The following is a 13,756-nucleotide window of genomic DNA, read 5'->3' as shown; positions in this document are numbered from 1 at the left end:
ACCTTTAGGCCGATTTGTAGCTTCTCTTTCTGCAGAGAAAGACCTGTCTAACAGCAATACCTGATCATAATGATTACAACTCGGCATTTTCTGAATCTATATGGATTTATAAAAACTAAGACCACTAAAAACAAGGACAATTTTGGACCTTCTTGACTTATCAATCATACATTTGTGATGCTTAATCAAGGAATAAACCAGAGATCTGTTCTTGCCTTCTCTTTTGCTGGAGTGGAAATAAGAAATGGAGACATTTGAATCCAGTACAAACGAAGGGCAACACTCTTTATCTTGAGAAAAAAACACTTTTCTTTTATTGGTCAAAGACTGAAAATCTGACAAGACTATATAATATTGCATTATGCACATCAATGTATCAGTGGAATCATAACCTGTGATCTGCTCGGCATTGTTCAACTTATTAGTATTTATTTAAAGTAAATACAATATTATTAGGTGCATTGAAAACTATTTACACATGAATCATAGAGCAACAGTTAAAATAGGTCTTAACGATAAACCACATCCCTCACTATATTACCAATTTGTAACCAACACGTTCTTGATTTCACCGTAAAATAAATCTACAACTGTATTATCTGAGAAGAGCGCAAAGCAAAATATAAGGTTTTAGGAGAAAGAGGTTAATGGCGAGACATTTCTGTCTTCGGTGCCTCACATAAATGAGATCATTAGGCTTACAATTATGGACATCCATGTATAGAAATACAAACATAGTGCCTCGATAAAATCCCACATAAGTAGGTGAAGTATTACACACACCTTTAAGAGATGGATAGGCCTGGCATCAATTTATTTAAAAAAGAAAAAAAGCATATCAGACATATTCTAATGAAGGCAGATTAACCACTCCATTGAGAGGAATCACACTGTTCAACAGCAGCCCAGGGTAGTCATCCACTTTATCAATATACTCACATCAGCTACAGTATGAAATATGAAATGCATGGTGTAGCTGGAAATATATTATAGAACATGATTATATATATATATATATTTTTAAACCATAGCAATAATATCCCTTCCTGGTTTCCAAGCACCAAAAACAGTCATTCAGACGCCAACTGAGTACAAGCAAAAAGGCACTTAATGCAAAGTGATTGCTTGAGAAGACAATGACATATTTCTTTGCTTCATTCTTGTGTATGAACACTGACAAGTATATGAAAATGAAATACAAATATGTTCATGTAAAAGCTCACAAACCATAGAAAAAAAGTATATAAACAGTGTATTAGTATTAATAGTGCAGTATCAGGTGTGTGTAGTCTGATGTGGAATGCCTATTCTACAATGTGACATGCATAGTGTACGTTAGCAACAATAAGTGGGACTGCTGCAGGTAGGTTACAGACACAGCTGACATATTGAGTTAAAGAAAAGTATAAATATGTCAGTTGGCATGCTGTGGAAAAATCAGGAAGAATACAAGATGTGGAAGGCAGTATGTCAAATGCTATTAGTGATTAGAGCTCGTTTGTTGAAGTACATGAAAGAAGAAACGGCCTGTATTAGCATTAGGGTGAAGTTCAGAGAGGCAAATGGAGGGACTCTGAGGTCTGGCTTTAAGGTAGCATACTGTGTTGCAGCACGTTAGAAGGCTTGCTTTGGTGTACAGACAGAGTTCAACAGCATAGGAGCAGAGGTTATTGGTCAGTTGGTCTGCCACAGAGCATATAGTCCTGTCCTTTGAAAATGAATCTCAGAAATGTCTTATTTGATAGAAGCAGTTTTGCTCCTCAACACATTATGAAAACTGTACTATTTCTAAACAAAAAAAAAATGAAAAAAACAGGAGGCCACAATTGCGTACAAACAAAAGTGTATCCATCGTAGTCACCCATTTTTGTGTTTGCAATGGAAACAATTATTTCAACGCGGGGTCCACGGGTAGTAGAGTGCCAACAGGAGGTTGTTTTTTCTTTCTCATCAGTTCTGCATCTGTTTTACTTTGATGATCAAGTCTGAGCGGTGCATGGACGATGCATCACTTGAAACTTGGACCATCAAAAAGAGATCGGTTAAATTCTACTTAGCTCTTTGATCAACCAGTAATCACAAAAGAACACAAAGTAAACAGCTTCGCAAAAATCAGAAGGCCTCAAATAAATGGGCTTCGAGCCTTCACATTTAAACTGAACGTCTTAAAAAGGGATGGTCTCATGTCCTTGGATCCAAAGAGCACCTATTCTGCCAAGCTGCTGTTATTCTGTTCTCCTTTTAAACTTGAACCTGCTTATCCTTCAGTCGCATAACTATGGTGATTTGATTCAATAATTGCTAACAAGAGTTTTTGTTAAATGTCCGTTTTATCCTATTCCTTTTTACGTTCACAGCAGAATTATTTGATATGAATGATATCTTTAAACAATGTACTGAAGAGATGCTTCCCCAGCAGACACAGTGCTCCCATACGGACTCAGTAACAACCACTCAACGTTTCTACCAGTACTTTTCTAAAGTGTCTTCACCCTTAGATGAGGACAAGGCACTGGCAGTTTGAAAAAGCAGAACAGTTGAGAGCACGCCCTTATATCGTCCCCTGACAGTGACATCATGTTGAGTGTGTTAACTCTCACAAAAAGATGGTATTGTGATATATCTTTTTTACGCCAAAGTCCCCCAAAAGAGGTAAAGCAGTGGTTATACTCTAATGAGGTTTACATTTTTGAATAGCAGTAAACGCAGCTCCCGAGTGCTGCAGAAAGGACAGAACGGTCATGATATATACAGTCATCAACGGGGTCATTGTCTGAGTATCTCTGTAGGGCTAACTTAGCCTCACGAAGCTGTATGCACCTCCGCCAAGGATAGTTCACGGCTAAGTTTGCCTTTCAGCAGGATTACGGGAAAAGTGCCACATATTCAGGACATTTAGTGGAGGGGTGCATCACGTGCTCAAGAAGAACCCACGACATCCAAATCACAGGGTGGATACATTAGTGCTGGATTCATAAAGTGTTTGAAAACTTAAAAAACATGTTCCAAATTGGGACACTTAATACACAGTTAGCATTAAACTACAACACATCTGTGCTAATGAGCATACTGCAGTTGGAAACAGGATACTTCGGGGAGCACCACTGGCCTTGGCGGAGGTCTGCTCTTTTGAAATGTCATTATAGTTTCTTTATGTAAGGCTACCTAATAGAAAATAGCCCCTTCAGTTCGACCTCAGAAGAGTAGAGGTTATTAGACCCTTTTTGTTTTTCACATATCTGTATTCTTAATATAAACACAACTTCCGAGGATAAACATTGTCACTCACACCGAGATGCCTCACTTGGTCCTTTGCATGTTCATATCTTTTCAGTTCAATGTCTCAGGCTTGTATCAAGTCTTCTCCTTAAGTATCAGTGTCAAGTGTTCAGGTTTGGTCTTTGAGAGGCATGGGGGCCTCTGGCGAGTTTACCCCTGCTCCAGACTCTCCGTCACCTGCACTGCAGAGTACGTGGCTGCAGACACCTGGCGGGTGAAGAAGGACGCGGCTCGCTTGGGTTTCAAACGTTTGATTTCTTTTCCTGAAAGACAACGGAGAAGAATATTGATTTAATACACCGATTGAAGCTTCTAAAAAGGAGTCTTAGTCTAGAAGTAGCTTATTTCAGAAAGGGCAAATTGCGAGTAGTATTTACAACTATATTCAAGAATCAGACTCACCATTGTCCACGTAGCTGATGGTGTTAAGTGAATGGACCCGACTGCAGACCACGCTGCTCTGCCTGCGCAGCATCCCACGCCGTCCTCCTCGTCCGTTCTTGTTGCTGCCGTCCTGCCCCCCAGGCTGCTGATGTGCCCCCACCTCTCCGTCCATCTCGGCTGCAGCTCCTCCCTCAGACGCAGACCTCAGCTCCACACAGAACTCAATGAAGCCGCTCATTAGCTCTGCCTTGTAGACAAAAGAAAGAAGATCGAATGTTTAACAAGGCCATATTACATCGTGTGTTATATAGGTTTCTGTGCATGCAGATGGTCTGCAAAGGCTGAAATCCAAAAGTTGCCTACAGAAGGAGTTTCTCTCATTAAAGCACGTAAAGATGTCACAGTCTCAAATACAATTATGAACCTGAAAATGAGCATGACAGGGCCCCTTTGAGTCCAAGCCTTAAACTAGAGCTGCAACAATTTGTTGAACAGAAAATAAAGACTATTTTGATACTGGATTAACCAAAGTCATTTTTTTCTGGAAAACTGTCATAAAAAGCAGTTTTCAGCCTCTTAAGTGTAGAGTTCTTGCTTTTCACATTTAAGTGAATAAATGAAATACTAATTAAACGGCAGATACAGTATATCGATATTGAAAATGATAGTGTATTGCGGCCCTATCTTAAACTGTACATAAACAGCCATAATTTTCGGACTATAAGCCGCGCCTTTTTCCCCATTTTTCGACCCTGCGGCTTATATAACGGTGCAGCTAATCTATGGATTTTTACAGCTAACGGCCACTAGGGGACCTCCTAAATCTATGGATTTTACAGGTTACAGTCCACCACCTTTAACTCTATGGGCTCTATGGCCAGTCCGCGCCCCCCACCTTTAAGCGGCGGGCTCCAGCAGGAAAAGCTGGAGGCCGGAAAAGAGTGAGACAGGTAGCGCGCAAAAGTAAAAGTGGAACCGAGAGTGGTACGAGAGACAGAACGAGAGCAAGACAGACAGACATTACGAGAGCGAGACAGTTTGTGCAAAGGAAGTTTTCATGCACAAACCCTTCGTTCAGTGGGAGGCGTGGATGACTAAAATCATTCACCAAAACTGGTCACATGCGAAAAGCAACTTTTGCTCAAGTTTGCGAGTGGATCCTGACAGCGTGGAGGAGTGTCAAAACATCCACGATCACCAACGGGTTCCGAAAGGCTGGACTGTTTACATATGGTAATTAAACATTAAAACACCTGCGGCTTATAGTCCAGTGCGGCTTATATATGTACACATCATTCAATTTAGCTGCTGCGGCTTATATTCAGGTGCGCCTTATAGTCCGAAAATTACGGTACTTCACATGAAGGGGCATATTGCCAGTTTTGGATTAGGTGCCTGTGGGATTGTGTATCGTGCCTCAACCATTATGTAACCTCTCTTCACCATCTGTTGACTTTTAAACCTAACCATCATTGAACACGGATGATACATAAGAGTACAACAAAACATTTGAACTCCATTAGGTTTCAACACTAATATCGAGTGTTGGGTTAAGAAAAAATATGCATAGCAGCTGCAGCAGGAAAACACCAGGTGTTGTGCGCTGTGACACACATAAAAGGACAACATCTGTTTCAGCAGCAAGATGTTTCAGAATTGATGATGACAGGAAAAATAAATGCTGAACAGTGGGGCGATGTCAGTACCCATGCTGGTTGGTGACACTGTATGCGCAGGTGTTAAATATAGTCTTGATTAGGGAATTCAATCTTATTATTCACAAATATTCTCTTGTCTTCTATTTCACCTGTTTTGAATAGATCTTCAGCAACTTGTTGACAGGAGTGCCGTCTTCCTCTCCATCAAACTCCAGCCACAGGATGTGTGAGTCCCCCTGCTCCTCGGGGTAGCTGTGGTCCCAGGAGAGCTCGTTGAAATGCAGACCCAGCAGCACATGCTGGGAAAACATGGGTTCAACCGGAGTAAGCAGATTTGTTTTCATAAAGGGAAATGCTCTCAATGCTTATGCAAGTATCCACAAGTTCAAAGTGACAAACATGGCATTGTGCTAGGCCTTTCACAGTAACTACTGTCGTTGGCTAATACATGTCCCATAAATAACTATTTTATTGTTATATTAACACAATTGTATGCCACTGATATAGTGGGAAAATAAAGCAAAAACACCCTTTTAAAGAGCAAAAAGATCTAGCTTTCAAGAATAGTAAGAAGTATTGGAATGTGAAAAAAATATAAATGATAAACTCTCTGGCCCTGTGTGCAATGACTGCATAAGGATGATGGAACTGTGGTGGAAGGGAAATCCTGCAGTTCTGGCAGTATGTTGGCTAAAATGTGAGTGATATTTTTTTATTTAAACAAATGTAAATATAACGGGCAGTCATGAGGTCAGCATGTATTATCATCAGGTATACATATATGGGACGATAAGTTGATAAATGTGTGCTCACCTTCTCTTTTACATCCATCACATAAACTCCCTCCAGGCAGATCCCAACGTTGACAGCTTTGCGTTTGGCCCTTTGGAGAATCCCTTGCACTGGTTTGTCAATCTCTCCACCGAAGAAAGCGCACCTGTTTGTGTAGTAAATTCAGAGTATTACTTAGCGTGAAAAATAAATATGTATTTTCAAACTAAATATGTATTTCAATTATTTAAAATAATATTCAGATTCTGATTGATATAAAGACAACGTCTAAATGTTAACTAGGTGCCAAAATGAACATAAATGGCTCATTATACAGCTCCTTACCCATAGTAAGGCAGGTTGTGACATGTGTTGAGGTACTGGTGGAGGAGCTGTGTGGGCTCGGGAGAGTTCCCAGCAGGTGAGCTGATCTTCCTGTACTCCTCCAACAGGTTCTGCTCCAGCCCCGTCTGGCGGCTCGACTTCCCTCTCAGAGTGGAGAGCAACCCCCCACTGCCCATGGCAACATGTACGGGCAGGAAAGAAGACAGCTTCTTCCCTCTGTGGAAAGCAGAGGAGGAAAGTTTGAAAGTGCATCTTTTTTGTGCAAATGTAGGGGTTAAGATAACGTTCAATTACGTTCAGATTATTTATCAAAATGTACTTTTGTTTACACGTTTACTCGTGTTTCACAATGCTTTGGTTGCTCTGTATGTACGATTTACAGGATGCAAGATGAAAAAAACAACGAATTGCAAGACGATCATGTGCTACTGTATAGTGCCATTATTACTATGAATTTCTCCTGAAATAATCCGTTTTGTTCACTCCTACAGGTAAACCTCAATATACAGATACATGTCTCTCCTAAATCACTCAATTGACTGTTTTTCATTAAAGCTCGTTACATTTATTTGTTTTTTTGTGTGTTTTTATCATGACCCTGATGAAGTCAAAACGTGCTGCTTTCGCAATAACTGTCTTTCTATTGAGCTTTGTTTCTTCAGGGACATGCAGAACAAATCCCCTGATGATTACCAAGAGTTCTTCTAAAGTAGTATCTGCACCCAGTACTTATAATACAAAGCATGTCTCCATCAGTAGATGATGGCTATCAATCGTCCAATCATATCGTAATTTAAGGATTTTATTCGAATGAAATATGAAACATTGTTTAGAAAACAAGTCTCTCATTTCCTCTAGTGTTGGGAAAGCTTGGCACATGACGCTCAGTGTCATGGTCAGAGAAGAAAGACTAAACAGTGACAAACCACATGCACAAACTCAGACATTAATACTGTGTGAGCAGATACATGAGACATTATCATAAATATCCATTCAGACTTTTGTTTATTATTTATTATATATTCTGTGCATTCTTGTACTTACTGTAGCAACTACAAATCATAACGTTACAGTCGCACATTTTTATCAGCATTTAAAAAAACAACACCTCCTTAAACATTTTCTACAGAATTCCTATGGATTGTCTTTGAATTGCAACATGTAGTTGCCGATTGTACTTTAGGAAGCTTATTTTATGACTTTATAAAATGTTTGCTTCTTGCCCTTTTTCACAGTGTCCATTTTATTCTAGTTCTAGTTAAGCTGAATCGAGGCAACCTCTCACCATTTGACAAAATGGCAGAAGGGGTCAGTACTTACTTCTTCATTTCCTAAAACGTCAGCTGACAACTTAAAAAAAGGTCCATTCAAGCAAGAGCTGAGCCCACACAGAAAGAAGTCTGTGTGGTTGATTATCCTACTAGACATCAGCATTTATACTCTTAAGTTGCAGGTCTCCCTTGAAAAAGAGATCTATGATCTCAATGGGACCAATCTGGTTAAATAAAGGTTTGAAATGAAATGTGTCTGAAAAAAGCTTAAAACCAACATTTAGTAGTATGCATCTTCTCATCTGGAAAATGACTCTAATTCGAAAAATATCTAACTGTTGCTTTAAGAAACCAAGGGTTCAACAAGGCACTTACCTGAACATTTCAAAAGCATTAGAAAACCCATATCAACAATTTGGTCAAACTTTATTTAACCATATTTTCTAGCTTACCTTATAGTAATAGTGATTTGTTGCCCATCAAGACCAGTTCCCTCATCTATAGCGAGAGACAAGGCTCCAAGTGTGGTCCAGTGCTCGGGGTCGCAGGGGTATCGGCCCATGAGGATGTTGCCCCTGGCCTCCTCATACAGGAGCCTGAGCACTCCCTCATCCTCTATCTGCTCAGCAGCGAGACAAAGACAACAATCCTTCAATCATCAGGAAAATAAGACTCCAAGTTCCTTGTGATGAACGACAAGCATTTCATAATTAGCTTATATCAAATATTATTGAATGTATTTGACAATAATACCTGCAGCTCTTTAGATTTAGGATAATACACGTTCCGACGGTACTGGAGACACGGTTCATCTGAGGAAGAATCAGAGGAGCATGATTTATTAGGGTGGGGCGACCTTGTGTATTTTAAATTAGTACGATCGTCACTGTTGGAGCTTGAGCCCAGCCTCCCAGAGTGGAAGGAGAGAGGGTTTAGACAAACACTGTGATAGACGAAGGAGTATCTAGCATATCTAATCCTGTACTCCTAAAAAGTAAGTAACAGCATTTAAGTGATTTTGCAATATATTTGTGATGCTACTTGTGTATGTTAGTGCTTGTTGGGGAATATTTTGCTTAGGTATCTAACCTTTAACCCAGTCCATCACTGTCTCCTGTCCCATGGCTTAGGTCTACGGCCTCGGGGTATTGCTGCTATCTCTCTTAAGAAGGAGCAGCTCTGGCTCCTTCTGGTTGCCGAGCAAAAGCTGACCTGAGATAGTTTATCGTTTGTGGACATCTGGGAGTCCTTCTTATCAGGTGCGTAGGTCCCACTGGCGTACATTCTTTGGTCATGGACAACAGTGTTAGGCCCCGTCCACACGGAGACGATATCAGTTGAATCCGCTAACATTCTCTATCGTATAGACGGTTCGCCCACACAAGGCCGAAACGGAGACGCGGATTCGGAGCCAGAATCCGATACACGTTGATAACGGCTCCCCTAGGTCTGAGGACGAAACGCTTGCGGCTCTGTGTGTACGCCCTATACGACCATTCCCTGAAAACGATGACGCCATAGCGTCTCTCCCCACCTCTCCTGCTCAGCCCTGCGTCATTCCTGATGCGTTTCGCCAACAACAACAATGGCGGATCACAGGGTTGCGTTCGTGCTCCAGACGCTACTGACCATGATACAGATTTTAGTGCAACATTTACAGCTCCTCTACAACAACCATCAGCAACAATAATAATAATAATAATAATAATAATAATAATAATAATAATAATAATCGTCATCGTTCTTATTCGCTGCTTTTGGTGTATTTTGTGGCGGAAGTACAGTGCCACTTACAGGCATATGTATATGTATACTTATATGTACTCCAGCGGTCTCGTGTGGACAGACACGTTTCTTGAGCCGATTCTGTGTGGACGGAAGACTTTTTTGATATCGAATTTGGTTTGTCTCCGTGTGGACGGGGCCTTAGTTTGATTTAGTGCCCTGTTTGTTTAGTCTTGTTAATGAAGAATGTTGATAATACACTCTGAACTAGTTAAAACCTCCGTATACGGAAGAGATCTTCAGAATTGGACGGGCAACCGCTGTGTCAACTCGTGGCTGCAGCACATGTCTTGTCAATTCTCCGGCCATAACTTCATAATAAACCATCAGTGTTTCACTGTATTTAGACTCCATTGCTCCAATTTTCATTACAGTGCTAAGCTGTCACTGTTGTGTTTTGCGACATTTGCAATGCCACATGGACAGCTCTGTATGCTAGGCTAGTACTTTTAAAACATACACTGTATCCTTTGTAGACTTTTTTGGACAGGATTTGCCAACATACTGTAGACACTGCTTAACTGATCAGGGTCACTGAACATCCATAATCCCAACAACGAAAGCTGACATAATTGTGGTTACATAAGCACATAAACGCAGCAATATATGGACCAAAAGCTCACCTTGTGAAATGTCTTCCTCTGAGGCTTCAGTAAAGCGATACAGCAAGTCCTGCCACTGACGACACAGCTTGTATGGTTGATGCCTAGCCTTTAACTGTAATTCTGAGGAGGAAGAAAATGTAACAAAGTGAGAGGTGTCCATTTTCCTGCTGTAAATATAGTGTGTTTTTCTGTTGTAATACTTGAGCTGCTTAGATCTAAGGAAGGTAATCTTGTCTTAAGAGTAAAGTTCAATGGTAAAGGCAAAACCACAATCTCAAATCAATAGTTTGCTGTGACTGAACTGATTTTTAAACTTAATTATTCATGCCAAATTAATTAAACATACTGTATTGAACCTGCTTGTAGCATTTTATTGCTAATCCAAGCAGTATTGTACTGTATAATGCCTGTTTTATTTCCGCTTGTTCAGGCACAAATTCTACACACAACATCCCACACACAACATCCTACCATAATCACATAAGTAATATTTTGTAGCCAGAATGTGATGTTTTATTCAAGAAAGTAGGATTAGTATACACATATTGCCAGATGAAGCATCACAGCCTTAATTAGTGTAGAAAGTGTGAACAAAAAAAAGTCCTTACCGAGCAGGGGAGAAGACAACCAAAGAGCAAAAGCATCCTGTGCAGTCTCAGGAATATGGAGAGCCTCACGAACACTGCGGCCCAACTCCTGCACCGAGACACTGCCAAGCCCTTCTACTGTTAGGTGCACAGCGCTGTCACCACACAGGTATACAAGCACATCTTGAGCTGTGTGAACAAACACAAATGAACACAAAAATAATCAAATATACTGAGACAAGTAAGCCAAAGAGAAAAAAAGAACATATCGAAATAATGCATATTAGTAATCTCCGAGTGATTTTACCCTCCATGAGTTACATTATTAATATATAAGCTGAGGCGTACCACGGGAGAGAGTTGCAGAGGAAGCAACACTTCCTCTCTGCGAGTGACCATCTGATGAATCAGGAGGAAAACTGCAGTCGTCTCCGTCCATCTCTACTCTGCAACACAATGGTCAAACACAAAAGTTATCACAATTATATACACAGCAGCATTACATGTACAATACAACATATTTTGTTTAAGGCTTAAGAAAGTCAGAATACATGAACTGGAAAAGTAGTACATAGAAATGTGGATGTGTGAGATGGCCAGACAGGAGCAAAAAAATCCCTGATATTTAGTATATATTTATTTGTGTGAAAGCTCTGCATATGTGGTAGTTTTCAGGGTTACAGTTATTACTTAAATGCAAACATGCCACTATCTTTAGCTCACTTCTATCTATGCATAATGCTTTACTCATGCATGCTTCCTAAGCTGCCTGATGTGGGACATAGGGCCTACTTGTATGTACATGGGTGATGGGATTGGACTACTTAAGTGTGCTATTTCTCAGCACAGAACTTTATAATGTTCAAAAATCACAATTATCTATGTACAGTAAATAGGTTTGTGTGTTGACACGACAGATATCAGCAATATTCCTGGTGGGGTCTTCCACGGGGACATATGCCAATTCATCCATGACCTTCAGTCATATCTGAATAAACAAGTAATCAGATAATTTAGTTTCACTATGCACCAGCGCCACCATTTGGCAGTAGCCTAAACAAACAGAGACCCTGTGTACAATAACAACACCCCAGTCGACTACTGTTGACCTCACCCTGTGAAACCAAACTTATAGTCGCCCCGGCATGTCAATGATATTCAGCAGCGTTTGTATGGCATTTGTAAGGGCTTTAACTAGAGATATGATAGCCTAAATACAACGAGGATATATATACAGAGAGACATATCAACTACATGATGTCCCGTGGTACTAAGGCTAACTAGCTAACTTCGTACCATAGCTAGCTTTACATGCCATCTCAAACTATGTTTAAAATACATACTCAACCCCACTAAATTCACGAAATATGCCTTGGCTTTAAGGCTAGTGAAGCGACCTTGCTAGCTAAAGGTGTATTAAAACACACACAAAACATTATCGTGAAACTAAGATAAAACAAAACGGTTCACTCATCACTCCATGACTAGTTTGTTACTTTGGTGGTAAGTTAGCTCCCTAATGGTGTTTTTCACAACAGTCTAAGATCATGTTAATAGCAAGTACAGGAACGAAATGTCTCTGCTGTCCACCTACCTGCCAGTTTAAGTGAATTCCCCTCCACTTGCTGTTATGCGGATGGGAAGGTTAATATTGTAAATACTGCAGCTAAATACATTAGCTAATCAACGGTTAGATGAAACTCCCCCAGCAGTCACGGCTCGCCAGCTTTCCGGGCAACCACAACAGTTAGAAGTTGCGTCACGTGACTGGAGAACGATTCGCTCACTCTGAACGGCTCTTTACTGGGTGTGACTCTGAAAGACTTAAAACATCAATTTTATAGAGGTATGCATGCACGCACGTAGAAGACAATAACACAGTTAAGAGAAAATATGTTCTAAGTGTTAGTCGGGGGATGATTTTAAATAATATAACCAACTTACAGACGGTGTGTACAGTTTGAACGCTTTTACCAAGAACAGGCTCAAAAAGGAAGGATCTCGAGAATGAGTCGAGTATTCCAGCGCGCGCGTTGTTGTCTCCCTTCGTCATTGAACCGTCATTACGTCTGTATACGTGGGCACGCAGGCAGACAAGTAATTTATTACCTGCCTCGTAGGCTGCAGCCCTACTGTTAAAAAACACAGGCCTTGATAACCTAAATACTTTAAAGGTGACATGTCATGCTTTTCCGGTTATTACCCGTCCCCTGTGTGTTATGAAGGTTTGTATGCATGTAAACGGTGTGCAGAGTCAAAACCCTCAAAGTACACCATGTAGGGAGTAAAACTATAGGTTACTTACATAACCCTAGGCCTCAGAGTGACATGAAGTGAGATGTCTCACTATGGGATGCGCCTCATCGCGGAGCAAACAGAAGCATCAATCTCATTACGCCAATCCTGATTGGCTGGTGATCTTGACGTTAACGTCAGGGGAAATCACCCCCTATAAGTAGCCTGCGCCACGACGCATGCGTCATTCAAAATAAGCACCTCTTCTCGCTTCACCATAGCAAGGAGGGCCGTCTGGTGAGACATCTCACTTCATGTTACTCTGAGGACTAGGGTTACGTAAGTAACCTATAGTTCTCATTCATAACACTCCGTTCGATGTCTCACTATGGGATATTGTAGCTCCCGTATTGCCAGACGAGCTTATCTCGAAGATCACCGATCAACCAGAATTTAACAGGTGGAGTCCCGACTCAACAAGGTGCCCAGCACTGCTCGGGCCACGCTTGGAGCGGAGACGTCTAGCCTGTAAAAGCAGACAAAAGTGAGCGGCGAAGACCAGCTTGCCGCTGCACAGATGTCTTGGATGGAAACACCCTTGAACAAAGCCCAGGATGTAGCCAGGCTCCGAGTCGAGTGAGCCCGCAGACCCGAAGGTGCTTGCAGATTCTGACTCGTATAGGCCAAAGCAATCGCCTCCATGATCCAGTGGGATAGTCGTTGCTGAGTAACAGGCTTACCCTTGTGAGGTTTAGCCCAGGACACGAAGAGTTGGTCATTAATGGTGCATTTCCACTGCAACGGGGTAGCCCCGTTTAAGCGTCCCTAAGCGTCCT

General features: G+C 41.1%; 1 protein-coding gene across 2 annotated transcripts; it reads right to left on the bottom strand.

Moving 5' to 3' along the window:
- Nucleotides 1-291: 291 nt before the first annotated feature.
- frmd8 (FERM domain containing 8) lies at nt 292-12,418 on the bottom strand. Of its 2 annotated transcripts, none has more exons than XM_034098836.1 (11): nt 12,280-12,418; nt 11,034-11,131; nt 10,707-10,874; nt 10,117-10,218; nt 8,462-8,520; nt 8,161-8,327; nt 6,438-6,653; nt 6,135-6,258; nt 5,471-5,620; nt 3,682-3,910; nt 292-3,542 (listed from the first exon to the last, which is right to left on the bottom strand). In XM_034098836.1, exons 2-11 carry the CDS (start codon nt 11,122-11,124, stop codon nt 3,430-3,432), a joined length of 1,419 nt encoding a protein of 472 aa, XP_033954727.1. In that variant the 5' UTR covers nt 11,125-11,131; nt 12,280-12,418; the 3' UTR covers nt 292-3,429. The 2 variants fall into 2 exon arrangements, with proteins under 2 accessions (XP_033954727.1, XP_033954728.1); XM_034098837.1 differs by having other exon boundaries at nt 11,034-11,126.
- Nucleotides 12,419-13,756: the final 1,338 nt, after the last annotated feature.

This window comes from Pseudochaenichthys georgianus, chromosome 14 (assembly GCF_902827115.2).
Source record: "Pseudochaenichthys georgianus chromosome 14, fPseGeo1.2, whole genome shotgun sequence".
NCBI classification, from domain to species: Eukaryota; Metazoa; Chordata; class Actinopteri; order Perciformes; family Channichthyidae; genus Pseudochaenichthys; species Pseudochaenichthys georgianus.
This window is presented reverse-complemented; position numbering and strand designations above follow the sequence as displayed.